The 13,112-nt window shown below is 57.3% G+C and overlaps 3 protein-coding genes across 3 annotated transcripts in view; 2 read left to right on the top strand and 1 right to left on the bottom strand.

The window, feature by feature from the left end:
* Nucleotides 1-1,643: 1,643 nt before the first annotated feature.
* Nucleotides 1,644-5,516, bottom strand: HPD (4-hydroxyphenylpyruvate dioxygenase). Its single transcript, XM_026041785.1, has 14 exons — nt 5,498-5,516; nt 5,253-5,279; nt 4,543-4,605; nt 4,297-4,401; nt 4,180-4,222; nt 4,016-4,098; nt 3,835-3,924; nt 3,626-3,729; nt 3,376-3,453; nt 3,039-3,201; nt 2,593-2,664; nt 2,292-2,414; nt 2,000-2,116; nt 1,644-1,819 (listed from the first exon to the last, which is right to left on the bottom strand). Exons 1-14 carry the CDS (start codon nt 5,498-5,500, stop codon nt 1,709-1,711), a joined length of 1,182 nt encoding a protein of 393 aa, XP_025897570.1. The 5' UTR covers nt 5,501-5,516; the 3' UTR covers nt 1,644-1,708.
* Nucleotides 5,517-6,696: 1,180 nt separating this feature from the next.
* On the top strand, nt 6,697-9,708 carry PSMD9 (proteasome 26S subunit, non-ATPase 9). Its single transcript, XM_026041826.1, has 6 exons — nt 6,697-6,819; nt 6,894-6,996; nt 7,648-7,841; nt 8,003-8,104; nt 8,600-8,688; nt 9,011-9,708. Exons 1-6 carry the CDS (start codon nt 6,703-6,705, stop codon nt 9,036-9,038), a joined length of 633 nt encoding a protein of 210 aa, XP_025897611.1. The 5' UTR covers nt 6,697-6,702; the 3' UTR covers nt 9,039-9,708.
* Nucleotides 9,709-12,134: 2,426 nt separating this feature from the next.
* The window catches only part of WDR66 (WD repeat domain 66), a 13,625-nt gene continuing 12,647 nt past the window's right edge, over nt 12,135-13,112 (top strand). The window contains exon 1 of the mRNA XM_026041797.1: nt 12,135-12,411. Within this exon, the coding sequence (XP_025897582.1) occupies nt 12,135-12,411 (277 nt within the window). The remainder of the gene's footprint in view (nt 12,412-13,112) is intronic.

The raw sequence follows: 13,112 nt of genomic DNA, 5'->3' as shown, positions 1-13,112 counted from the left end.
AAATAGATGAAATTAGAAGCATTAAGAAACTGAAGACAAAATTGCCAAGTCAGGCTTCTTTCTTTCCCCCTCCCTCCCTTAGTCTGAAACSTAATGTGCAAAATCTATTTATTTCAAGCGAGGAAATGTGTATAGTCTAATAGACAACCTAAAATGTATTTAAGCAAGTCTGCRACTGGATTTTTTTTTCAGTTTAATATTTTTGTTTTGTTTTTGCAAATTTCCTCCTTAATTGCCACTGTAGTATTCGTCCAAGTGAAAAGGGGCACGTTGTGAAGGACACTGCCGAACGGGCGCTTTTGAAAGCAAAATCACAGAACATCCTGCTCCCGATCCGCGCAGTTTCCCAATTCTGTAAACAAGTTGTTTTAATTCACAGTGTGAAAATAAAGGGCCTCCTTTAAAAGGAGGCAGGTAAAATGGTTTGCAATGAATAAAAAATATTTTCTTTTTTTTTTTCAGTTCCTTGAAAAAACAATCTCTGCTTTGACGATTTAAGATTTCTGCTTTTCTCTTTTGTTAAGCAAATTTATAAATTTAGGGATGTTTTGTGCATATAGAATCTGTCACCAGTATGTACCTTGTTTTGAAGAAAGTGTTTTTGTTGTGGATGTGTCATGCTGTATATATTTGTTCATATTTTTGTGAATTGAATACTATGTACCATTGTATTATAGTAACTTTTATAAAGCAAACCATAAATATACTGACTTTTCTTACAGAAGGAGCATGTTGTGCTTCATGGGTGGCCAGGGCTGCTCCGGGMCCCTGGTGCGCGTGAGGAGGGGAGAGCGCTCGGGAAGCGGCTCCGTAGGGGCTGGAGCCCTTGGGTGCTCCCTGACGGCACCGTCACCCCCTGGGACCGACCACGAGGGGAAAACGGAGCCCGGGGAGGCCCTTCGGTGCAGAGGGTTTCCCAGGTAGGATGCAGCTCCCGGGCAGCCCTCGGCTCTCCCTGCTCTCACAGCTGCCCGCRGTGGCCGCCCCTGCTCTCCAGAGCCAAGCGTGGTGGTCAGGGCCGATGGCCGAGCTGCTCTGCTAGCCCCATCCCGTGCGGGAAAACTGGAAAAAGCCCAACCGGTCACCAGTCATGGAATGTAAAGGTATTAGAGTGAGGCTACGGTGCGTTGAAAGGAAGGCTGAAATACATAAACTAGATCAAATCTCATTCCAAGCGTGTTGTCGCTAACCCAAAACCAAGTGTTTAATCATGGGAAATTCAAGCTCAGGATGGAATATAAAAGCACTTTCAAAGGATCTTATAAACATGAGATGCACAGAGAGGCAAACCCCATCACGCTTCCGCTCTTGGCTTTCCCATCACAGCTTCCCATATGGATAAAATTAATGGAAAAGTTTGGATACTCTAAAATTAAGCACTCCTGGTTGTTCCTTCTCTCTTCCACCATAACTGAATGTGTCCTGCGGCGGAAGCCTTAGGTCTGCCGAGCCTTGAGAACTCAGGTTGAATTGGCATTTCCCGCTTCCTCTCTGCCGGGAAGTCACCAGAGGGCAGCGTCTGGGCTCGGGATGCGTTTGAGTCCTTATACATTTCCAACTTGGCAGCGACTTTCCTGGGTTTCTCACACTTCATTCTGGGCTGCTTCCCAAAACATGGGCCGTTTCCTGGTTCTGTTAATCAGCGTTCTAAGGACGGAGGCTGCGTTTCTGCCAGCGCCGGCGGCAGCCGCTGGCCCAGCCGCGCACTCTACAGGACGTTGGTCTCCCCGTTGGGATTCAGGACGGTCAGGTTTCCTCTGGCATCCTGGTCAGCTTCTATAGCCTCAAAGAGCGACTTGAAGTTCCCAGCACCGAAGCCCTGCAGAGACAGACTGTTACAGAGCGTGTGGACAAGGCGACCGACTCGCTAGATCTGCAGGGGTTGTACAAGAACAGCAGGAGTCATCGTCTGGGTGATGGTACTTGTAGCTACTGAGGCTGTGACTTGAGGCCCAGACCATCTTCTCTTTACCTACAGCCGTGGAATCCTCAAACCAACCTGGTGGTTGTGCCGCTGGATGACCTCCAGGAAGAGCGTGGGTCTGTCTTGCACAGGTTTAGTGAAGATTTGGAGCAAATATCCCTTCTCRTCAAAATCCACCAGGATTTTCAGTTCCTGCAGAGACATAATAAGCTTAGCTGGAAGAAGCACCGGGGAGCAGAGGGATTCTCCTGCATCCCTTATTCCTCTGAAGCACATCCCATAACGCGGCCCAGGGAGAGCTGATGCACTGCGGGTGCCAGGACRAAGTTCAGAGCTGCCCTCCCGTGCCAGACGTGACGGCACTCACCGCCAGCTTGTCGATGTTCTCCTTCACTTTGATCTTGGCAGTTTTGAGCCTCTCCCGCAGCATCTGGTAGTAGCTGGACGGCACGTCCATGAACTGCGTGCCCCGCTGCTTCAGGTTGGTGATCTGTAACGCAGGGCAGCCCTGAGCGCAGCCAGAGGTGGTGCTGGAGGGTGGCCCAGGACCAGTGGTGACCACGAACACCTGCCAGCCCCCTAGCCCCTCCAGAAGCTCCTCACCCCGCGGGGCCGCGGGGACCTGGAGGCCCAAAGGCAAAGGCTCAAGCCCACTGCATCCCACTGACCGCTGTGATGATGTCGGAGGTGTTCAGAGCAATGTGCTGGACTCCTGCCCCGCCGTAGTAGTCGATGTATTCCTGCAAGAAAGCAAGTCCTTGGTGCTAGTGGCAGCTGAATAAGGAYTTAAGAACATATTGAGTAAAAATTAACTCAGGGACTCTGTGAAGTGAAAAAAATGCTGTATTTGTGAAATCAGGGCAGACTGGCCTTGTGCCCTGCGGCAACGCAAGCAGCTGCCCCAGGGTTCGGCAGCTCTTTGCAGAGCAAACAGAGAGGGGCGGCTCTGCAGTCAGCCACTGCCAGCACCGCAAGTCTGGGCCGGCTCCCAACCCCACCGAGTCGCCGGGCCYGCTGGCTCTGCAGAGCCCCTGTCCTCTCGGTTCAGCAAAGCCCCGCGCTGCTTGGCGTCAGCCTGACGTGTCCGCTGCCAGCGTCAGCCCCTCRCGCTCACCTGAATCTGGGATTTCTTCTTGCCAGCAGCTGGCTCGTTTATGGGCATCTTTATGGTCTCTTCGTAGTTGCTGACCACGATGGAGCGCAGGGCGCTGAATTCAGTGTGCAGCTGCTTGTCATCCACGGACCAGAAGCGATGGAACAGCAGGTTCTTCTGGTACCTGCACCCGGCCACAAAGTGCATGTTTAAACCCTGCAATGTCACAGGTCTAGCCTGGCTGATATTAATGACCTGGGCTTAATTGGTCCTCAGCCATGAGCACCTGAGATGCTGGAGAGCAGCCCGACGGTGCCACCGCTGCGTCGCACCGCCCGCCAGCCCTGCCCTGTCCTACCATTCTGCCACCGGCACCATCTGCAGATCCGGCTGGTTACCCACCACGTGGTCAATGAAGTTCAGCTTGGCGCTGGGTCTGCGTGAGGAAACGCAGGTCAGTTCTCAGCCAGGCTAAGGGGCACATCCACTAAGCGGACCCAGGGCAAGAGTGGATAAGGCCAGATCCGGCCTCCTCCCATGCCGGAATCCGAGCTGGTGCCGCTGTGGGAATGAGGAAGGACCAGCAAGCCCTTCGGGAAACTACTCACAGCTTTGGCAGCAGTGGATCCTTGAAGAGGGGCGGGTGGTAGCCGGGCAGGAAGAGCCCCTTGTAGTTGAGCTTCTCTATCAAGGTGTGAGTCGTGTCGCCGTACTGGGAGACGGGAGAAAAGCCGCTGGGTCCTCCATGGGGACTCGGAGGAGCCTCTTCATCCCAACATCCCGAGCTGTGCCCGCGGAGCCGGGGCTGGGCACCTACCGTCTGGATGACAGCGAACTTCACCCTGCCGTGCTTGTCCTCCTCTATCCATGGCTGCTTGAGCACCACTGCGCCGCGCTCCTTGGCTTTCTGGGCACGAGGAGAGGGGTCCTGTCCCGGCGCCCGGGCGCGGGGCCCGGAGCGCCGCCTCCTCGCCCCGCGGAACCCACCCTCCGCTCACCTGCACGATGAAGTCGCAGTCCTCGACCTCGAAGGCGAYGTCCTTCACGCCGTCGCCGTGCTTCACCAGGTGCTCCCCCATCTCTGCAGGGACGCGGGCGCCCGCCTCAGCCCGCAGCCCTCCGCTCCATGGAGCCGCCACCACCTCCGCCGCCTCCTCCTTACCTTCATTGCCGGGGTTGAGCGCGGACGAGAGGACGAAGATGATCTGGGAAGGCAGGAGGCGGGTGAGGCGGCCGGCGCCGGCACCGCGGAGCTGCCGGGACATGGCGGCCGCCTCACCTTGTCCTGCTTGACCACGTGTGACACCACTTCCCGGCTGCCCGTCTCCAGCCCCCGGTAGGCGAGCTCCTCGAAGCCCAGCTTGTTGCAGTAGTACGAGGCAGCCTGCAAGGGCAAACAGGGCCCCGGTGAGGCGGCGTTGGCCGTGGCGCCCGCCCGCGCTGCCGCGAAATGGCTGCCACGAAATGGGCACCACGAAATGGCTGCCGCGGCCGCCATCACAGGGTGCCGGTGGTGCCTCCCTACCTGCTTGGCATTGCCGACCCAGAAGGTGATGGAGTGGAAGTGGATGAAGCGGCCCCGCTGCGGCTAAAGCAGCAAGGAGGAATAAAGAAATAAACTCAGCCCCACGCAAAGGCGGCAAAACCACGGGGGGTGTCGAAGCCGCCCGCGGCCAGGGTCCAGCGAGCGCCTCGGGCCAACACTGCCGGACCCGCCGCCCTTGGACCGTTAACGATTAACGCTCCGCAGCGCCTGCCCGGGCCCCACAGCGCCTGCCTGGGACCCACAGCGCCGGGGCGTCTCACGAGCCCCCGGCTCCGCGGCAGCCTCGAGCAATGGCACCTTGACCCCAGCCACGAGCTGGATGCGCTCGCACGACCTCAAAAAGGGCAGAAAGGCTTTAAATTAACTGAGTCCAAATGGGAAAGACAGATGAAAATAGGTAGAGGGTTTAGAAAGAAACGTTGCAACAGGTYGAGCTGCCGCTTGGGCGTTGGGTTGAAGTGCAAAGTACCCATCACCATCAAGAATAAAAAGCCAAAACCAAAAGATTTCCGTCACAAAGTGATTTGCAATGAGGAACCATCTCCGGTACAGCCTAACCGGYGAGCAGTTGCACTTTGGATCCTCCCAGGATGAAGGAATGAGGAATTAACGCTGTCTGCTTTGCACTGGCGCGGCCGGGGCTCCCCAAAGCAGCCGAGAGCAAGTGGTGCCCGCGGAGCCGCGCTTACCTTCTCGCCCTTGTCCGTGTAGCTGGTCTGAAAAGAGAGCGTTAAGAGAGACACGTTAACCCCTGGGCAACTGCAATCCAAAGGTCAGGTCAGAAAGAGGGCGTTTTCTACCCAACTCCCAACTTTTTCTCCAAAAATTGTGCATTCAAGAGAGGGGAAGAGCACGCCAGGGGAGTCCAGCACTGAGGGGATGCAGACATTTGACCCTCCTGTTTTCAGCATGGTTCCCATTCCTGGTTCCTCACCATTTCGGCGACCCGATGGCTGTGACAGCGGCAAGGCCAGCGCGTCGCCGGGAACCTTTCATATAGTGACAGGGTGGCGGGAAGCTCCTCCTCGGCTCCACCTTCCCCCGGTCCAGGGGTCTGTTTGGTTTGGGTTGGAAACGCTCCCATGCCCAGGGTGAGCACGCAGGGTCCGGATCACGTAGCGGGCCARGGCGGATCCGCCTTTGCCAGGGACCAAGTGACTCCATCGCAGAGTCCCCATGGCCGCTGGGCCCCTTGGAGGTCTTGGTGTGGGATGCACAACTGCCAGGTCCCGCAAGCCACGTGGTGCCCGTTGTGTGTGACGCAGGAGCCGCCGCGAGCGCCTCCCCACTGCTGCTGGCCCCGCCAGCCCCAGCCCGCACGGCCCTTCACCCCATCCCCGCTGCCCCGGGGCGGGAGGCCACCGCGCCAGGACCTGCTGCGGCCTCCAGCCTCTGCCCCAGGGCGGGAGGCGTTTGCAGAGAGGCATGGGGAGGAAGGAACGCCCTTCTGCAGCTGTGGGTGGGTGAAAGAGCAGCACGCGCGGGTGCAGCCGCCCGCCCGCAGCAGCTGGAAGCGCTCGGGAAGCCGCAGCAGCACCAACACCTCGCGCTTCTAGTGCCGCCTGCGGGTGCTTGCCAAGGGACGCCCCTCGCGAAGGCGACATGAGCAGGGCAGGCTCATCCACGGCCGCCCTTGGAGGGGGGCACACAGGCCCCTGTAGCGCTGCGGGCGCCCGCCGCAGAGCACGGGGCAGCTCAGCACACGCAACGGGCCGGGGCGCGGCCGAGCCACCGCCCCCTGCGGCCGCGCGGGCCGGGCCACGCCCCCTTCGGGGCCACGCCCCCTCTCAGGGCCACGGCCCCTGCAGAGGCCACGCCCACTTCCCCGGCCGTGCCCACTGGCCACGCTACCTCCATCAGGCCACACCCCGCTCCCTCTGACCACGCCCCCTCTAGCGACCACGCCCTTCAAATGAGGCACGCCCCCTCATCGGACCACGCCCCTTGTAGACCACACCTCACGCAGACCACACCTCATGCAGACCACTCCCCCTTCCCCCTTTCTCCCCGCCCCTTCCCGCCAGGCCCCGCCCCTTTGCTCGGCCCCGCCCCTCCTCGCGGCCCCGCCCCGGCGCCGCCTGTGACGCGCTTGTCCCTCGCCGCGCTCTATCGCGGCGCTTTCCGCGCCCCGCGGCCGCCATGGCGCAGCCCGGCAGCGGCGGCCGCGCCGTCACGGTGAGCGACGTGCAGCAGCTGGTGCGCAGGAAGGACGAGATCGAGGCGCAGATCAAGGCCTACTACGAGGTCCTGGAGGACGTGAGTGCCGGGCGGCGGCGGGGGCGCCCCGCGGGCGGCCGCGGCAGCCCCGTCACCGCCTCTCTCCCGCGCAGCAAAAGGGCGTTGGGATGAACGAGCCGCTCGTGGACGTGGAGGGGTTCCCGCGCGCCGACATCGACCTCTACCAAGTGCGCACGGCCCGGCACAACATCATCTGTGAGCTGCCGCCGCGCGCTGCTGCGTTATCGCCAAAATTTTAGTTCAGCCCCAAATTCCGCACGGCAGGGCCGCTCCCGCTTCGTTTTTAGCGTATTTTGAGCCCATCTCCCGGCTGGCAGGGGTGGCTCGGGCACTAAAATGCCTTGTGCTCTTGCTGTGGGGCTGTCTGGGACTCGTGAAATGCAGTGAAGCGCTTTCATGGTGTTTGTTTTAAGACAAGCTTTAGGTTTTTTTTTTTTTTAAGATATTTATTTCTGCACATGCTTGCTTCATGCCYTGTATGTGGAATGGTTGCTGCTCTGGATGCTTAAGATTTGATGGGAGGAGGAGAAAATTAAAAAGAAACTTTGTTTTCCTGAAAAATGGGGAGCTTCCGAGCCCTTACCCTTCCYGGCATTTTTAGTGGACTTTGTAGGTGGTTTCTCTGCATCTAAGCTATATCAACAGACTTGTTGCTGCAAGCAGAGCTGTCCCCAGCACTGACATGACCTGGCAGGGAGTTACTGCTCGTCCCGGCTGAGATCCAGGGGTTGCAGGATACAGTTTCCAGCCCATATCTTAGTAGTGGGGGAAAATGGGTCTGCCAAGGAAGAGCCCCGAGACGGGCCGTGCTCCCGTTATCTCTGTGCTAACATCCCTCACCCGCAGGCCTGCAGAACGACCACAAGGCCCTGATGAAGGAGGTGGAGGAAGCCCTTCACCAGCTGCACGCCCGGGAGAAGGAGAAGCAGGCCAAGGACGAGGCGGAAGCCCTGGCCGAGGCCCGGAGCCAGGAGCAGGGGCAGCCCCGGCCGTTTGCCCGCGTTAACGAGGTCACACCGGGCTCTCCTGCCAGTCTCTCGGTGAGTTGTGCGGCCTGACAGCTCCTGGGGGCTTTTGGGGGACCCAGAAACGTGGCAGGTGGCTCTGCTTCCTTGCTGACAGTGGGAATCAGTTGTAGGCTCTTAGGTTACCTGCCCTGTCTGCGTCAAGCGTAGCTCATCTACCTTCTCTCGCTGTCCAGGGGCTCCAGGTGGATGATGAGATTGTGGAGTTTGGCTCTGTCAACGCACACAACTTCCAGAACCTGCAGAACATCGCCACAGTGGTGCAGCACAGCGAGGGGGTGAGCTCCTTTCTGCTGTACCTGTGTTTTCTTGACTGTCTTTCTTAGCTGCAGGTTTTTCGGTGGAATTTAGATCTCTGCAGTCATCCCTGCCCTGTCAGAAACAGTGTCAAATTCAGTCTGTGCTGTTCTGGCCTTGTTCTACCACAGCACTGAGCTCACTTTTGCCTAGAGAGCTGGATGAAGAGAGCACTAAGAGGTTCCTGATATGATCCGTGCTCCTCCCCTGGGAGACTCCCTGCAGCAGTAGGAGCTTATTGCCATGATGGCCACATGGCCTGGCCAGAGGAGCAACTGCAGCCATGGAGCACCGTGGAGTGGAAGCGAGAGGCCTTGCAGAGCTGTCTCCCCACGCAYACTCCCTGCTTCCAGGTCTAGCTGTGCCAGGGCCACATGTTCTTCCTCTGGTACTTCAGCAAAGGAATGGAGAAGAGGGATGACTCGGTAAWGGAAAGTTGTTGTCTCCTTGTTTTTCTTACTTTTATCCTCTCTCAGAGACCCCTGAGTGTGACTGTGATCCGCGGTGGCAAGAAGGTGCACGTGGGGCTGACACCAAAGCGCTGGGCCGGGAAGGGCCTTCTGGGGTAGGTTGCTATTTTGCTTCGTGTGGATGCAGCTTTTATGCAGCTTGGAGCTAATTCCTGCAGCAGGGCCAGCTCCAGGCTCCGCTCCTTGTGTTGCTGCCTGCCCTGATGTACTCAATGAGAACTGGGGCCTGTCAGCTCATCACAGTGATGAGGGTTGATGGGTTGCATCCAACGGGCGCAGGGGGGAAAGATCTCAGTGGCCACTAGTAAAGCARTCCAATGGAACAGGCACTTGGAGGCTCTGGCGTGTGTTATATTAGATATTCTTTGCTTTTTTGGGAGCTGAGACATTAATGTTTCTTTCTACACTYTTTTCCAGCTGCAATATCATTCCCATGCAAAGATGACTCTTGCTTGGAGAACAGTAAAGTTGAAGCTTGTGGCTGCTTTCTGGACTCGGATCTGATTTGAAAACTTCCCCTACAGTCTTCGTGTGTTTTGCTGGAACAAATATTTCAGGGGCTGTGACCTCCAGGTGCCAAACGCGCCGAGTGTGAAGGAGCTGACAGAGCAGGGCCTGGCCACTGCTCAGAACCACGCTGGTTCGTGAGGAGCAGCATGCTGAGCTGCAGGATATGTCTCCTCATCCCTTACACCTCGCRTGAATTCACAATCAGGCTGCAAAGATAGGCAAAGTTTTTCAGTTAATGAAGATACAGATTCTTAAAAAAAAAAAAATGCTGATTTGTCGGTAACAAAGCATTTTTTCTTTCCCCTTCTCACTGAACATCTTGCAAAAGATGTCAAAAAGTCTTGGAACACTTAAGTTTTCTCTGTAATAATAGGTCACAGTCAGGAAACATGCAAGTTTGATCTTCTGTGTGTTATTATGACTTTTGAAGTTGCTAAGTATGAAAGAATTTTCAGAACTCTAATTATTTTAAGTTAATGGGACAAAAATAGGGGTTATAATGCTATTTTTCTTTACTTTTACTGTTTCCTATAGTCATGAGGATGTAAAATTAGTCCTAACTTGATTTTTAAAAGTGAGCTTATTTACCATGGATGGTTTTATGGTGTATAAACTCCTCAGGAGGATTTCGGGTGTGTTAGGTTTGTTTTAAGCTTGTTTCCAGTTGAACTTAAGTGCTCTCCCAAAACAATAAACCCAAGTACTGCATCTATCTCTGTTTCTGCAGAAGTTGTTATTTTGGGGCAATAACTGTGGATCTCCTGGTGCCAAAGCCAAGTAAGATGCCAGTGTTTCATTAGTGCTTTGTAAACCGCTTGTGGGCATTAGTAACATGTGAAACGTAACGAGCAGCTTTGCGGTGAGTGTTAATAACCAGTACTGAAACAGACCAAAAAAGTGGCTTGATAAACACGCTCTCAAGTCACTCATGGAGGTCCCTGTTAAATGGAGCAATGGAGCAGCTTTATCCTTTTGRTATTTCAGGCATTTGTATTTCAACATAAGATCTGATAGAGCGGATCCTTTCTGAAATGACAAAGCTTCAAAGCAAGACTCATATCTCTGATTCCTTTGTGGTACCATGGGGAAGTACTGCTGCAGGAGCCGATGGAAGTGTTCTTGGGATAAGATTGGATCTCCATAATCCATATGAAACACAGTCTGATGTTGGTCTCTACTTTGGCAATTCCAGTTTTGTTCCTTCAAGTAATTTTAAAAGGGCCAAAACATGTCAATATTTTGCTTAATCTTAAAGAATAATTGAGAACAGGAGGTGTTCTGACACCCTCTCTTGCCTGTAAATCCTGCTTCAGCAGGGATTGGTCCAGGGATTGTTGGGAGTTGTTCCAAGGCCAGGTCTTCCTTGCTGAGCTTCATCAGATGCTATGACCCACAAGGACTGCTGCATCTCTGAAAATCACTGTGAAATCCCCCTGGGAAACAAAGCGATTTCCATGTCTGCAGTCACCACGTACCTTCCCSTTGCTCTGCCGCAGGGTGTACCTTGTGTGTGGGACCGCAGGGTCAGTAACGGGCTTGCCAAAAATTGGGATTTTTAAATGTACTGTGCAGCAGATCCGGGAGCCTCRTTCCTGCCAAAGGAGTCGTCTCTCCCGCCAGCACTGCTGCGGTTCCTGCACGTAGCGACTCTGCTCCGTGCGGAGCTGTTCCTGTCCGTCCCTGCGGGGTAGGTGCCGAGGTGGATCTGGGGCCGAGGCCGGGGGACGTGTCCTCCCAGGCCTTGGCGTTTGTGCTCCCCGGGGAAACGGTCTCCCGGCTTCCAGCTCCCTGTCTGGTCGCGGTGAGGCCAGTGTCTGGATCAGGAAGTTGAATTCCTGCTCCCAGGAGCTTGTTCCCCTTCCGCAGGGGCAGGGGCTGCAGCTTCAGAGGGTTCCAGGACAGAGCTGCTGTATCCGCAGCCCCTGGTTGTGTCTGGAGTAGAAAAGGATGAGCAATCCCAACAGTTAAGTTGCAAAATGTTCTGCAGGTGRATAAGATCTGAAGGACCTCAGACCACCCTTAAACCGAGGAGCTCCTGCTCCTATCTGCTGGGGCTGGCATCAGGGAATGGGGACAGAAAGCTCCTGGGTAAAACAAAAAATCCCTGCCTAGAGCGAGCCTAGAAGTGCACGTGCTGATCCAAAGGATGGAGGGGRTGGAAAAGGGGATGGAAATKGCTGCAACTGCCCAGAAGTGTTTGTGGAGGCCACACCAGGAACCAGGKCAGAGCCCGGCACCGGTGTCAGGGCCGGTCGGTCCCCTATGGAGCCGGGAAGCAGTCCGGARGGGCAGGAGCGGATCCCGGAGCTGCCGCTTCAGCTGCCAGGGCAGCAGGGGAAGGGGATCCCCTTCCTGGCTCTGCAAACCGCGTGCGTGCGATACCTGCTGCCGAACTGGGGACTTGCCGTTCAGCAGCTCAGCCGGCGTCCCCCACCTGTGATCAGGCTTTGGTCCTGCGCCGCGAGCCCCTCCGATCGCTCTGGCCGTGCCCTGGAGCGCAGCTCAGCAGCGCCACGGCCTCCACGGGGCCTGGAGACCGTCGGAAATGGGAACAAAACCGTTTTTCCCTCCCGGCGGGGCACCAGGCTCATGCTGGGCAGAAGGGCAAAACAAATCAGGCAGTGAGAAGTTGTTTCCAGTTTGTTATTATCCAGGCTTAGCGGGAGAGCCCGCAGCGGCTGCGAGCCGAGGCGGTGGCGATGGCTCCAGGTGCCGCGGGACCCTGTGCGAGGGGCCGGAGCGGAGCCTGTCCCTGGCTCTGGCTCCGCAAGCCCCACTCGGGGCTGGGATGGGGATCGGGATGGGGATGGAGCAGTTTCCACCCGGAGCCCCCCCTGCTCTGCGGCGCTTCCGGCGCCGTTGGCTGTTGCCGGGGGAACCGGAGTCGGGCACAAACAGACGGGGGAACGGAGGTGGGACAGGGGAGCGGAGGTGGGACATGTGGGACACGGGGACGGTCCATATGGGACGTGGGGTCATTCTCTGTGTGGGGCTGCTCCCTGCTGGCCCAGGGGARGCCCTGGGGTGGGACATGTCGGGAAGATACCTGGGATCGGCCATGGAAGCTCCCTGCGTGTGGGACAGCAGCCACTGGGACCGGGASCAGGAGCTTCAGCCCAGGCCTGAGGGGCTCCCTGGGGACCAGGGTTGGGGGAGACGGGACTTTCCCGTGTTTCGGGAGGAAGCCAAGGGCGAGGATGGATGGTGCAAGCGAGGCCACCCCGGAGGAGCCAGACACAGGGACAGCAGAGGCAAACGGAGCATCGAAGGGGACGTGCCAGGACACACAGACACCTCAGGAGGCAACGGTACCGTTGGGGTCCCCGGGCAGGGCCACCATAAGAAGGGGRGCCCCATCCCCGGGACCTGGAGATGGTTTCTCCATGGACATGGTGTTTCCGGGACGGGAGCAGCAGGGAGCATCCTGGCCGACGCTGAGGCGGGATCGCACCCAGTCAGTACTGACACCCCGGGGCATTTAATGCCTTTATTAGCAACCTGGCAAAGGGGCGAGGGAGGAGGTGGCAGCCTCAGCTTCCTTCCGCTGCTGGGGCGGGTTTTCCAGGGAGCCCTTTGCATCCCTCTTTCCCCGATCCCCCTGCCCGCTGCCCCCAGTCTCACCTGCACACCCATCACCAATTTGCCCTCACAAATGGGACCCTGTGCCTCACTGCAACAACCAACACGGGGTGCGTGCAAAGCACAGCAGGGGCCAAACCAAACCAAAGTAAACCAGCCAAGACAGGCTGGTTTAGCCTGCAAAGGAAAGGTTTGTTTAGCAGGGAAAACTCACGGGGAAAAGGGTTAGCGCTGGGGAGGCCCCAAAACCCGCCTCCCTTTGGAAGGAGCTCCCGGCTGCCGCGCCGGGGACGCCGGGCAGGCCGGAGGCCGGTGTGGCGGGGCGCTCAGCGGCTCTGCCCAGCGCTGTGTGGACGGCGACGCCGGGGCAGCTGCTGCGGGAGGAGGCGCCAGGCACCGCGCAGCCGCTGGTGAGGCCGGGGGCGGCCGG

The sequence above is a fragment of the Nothoprocta perdicaria genome, unplaced genomic scaffold (genome assembly GCF_003342845.1).
Source record: "Nothoprocta perdicaria isolate Ctin4 unplaced genomic scaffold, notPer1 scaffold_294, whole genome shotgun sequence".
In the NCBI taxonomy this organism is placed as follows: Eukaryota; Metazoa; Chordata; class Aves; order Tinamiformes; family Tinamidae; genus Nothoprocta; species Nothoprocta perdicaria.
Note: the sequence above shows the minus strand (reverse complement) of the source record. Positions and strands in the feature narration are given on the sequence as shown.

Bases quoted from the DNA above. Each gene is read 5' to 3' on its own strand.
- PSMD9 (XM_026041826.1), top strand. From the start codon at position 6,703: ATGGCGCAGCCCGGCAGCGGCGGCCGCGCCGTCACGGTGAGCGACGTG. The intron at 6,820-6,893 runs GTGAGTGCCGGG...TCTCCCGCGCAG, and splicing joins ACTACGAGGTCCTGGAGGAC to CAAAAGGGCGTTGGGATGAA. The intron at 6,997-7,647 runs GTGAGCTGCCGC...CCTCACCCGCAG, and splicing joins GGCCCGGCACAACATCATCT to GCCTGCAGAACGACCACAAG.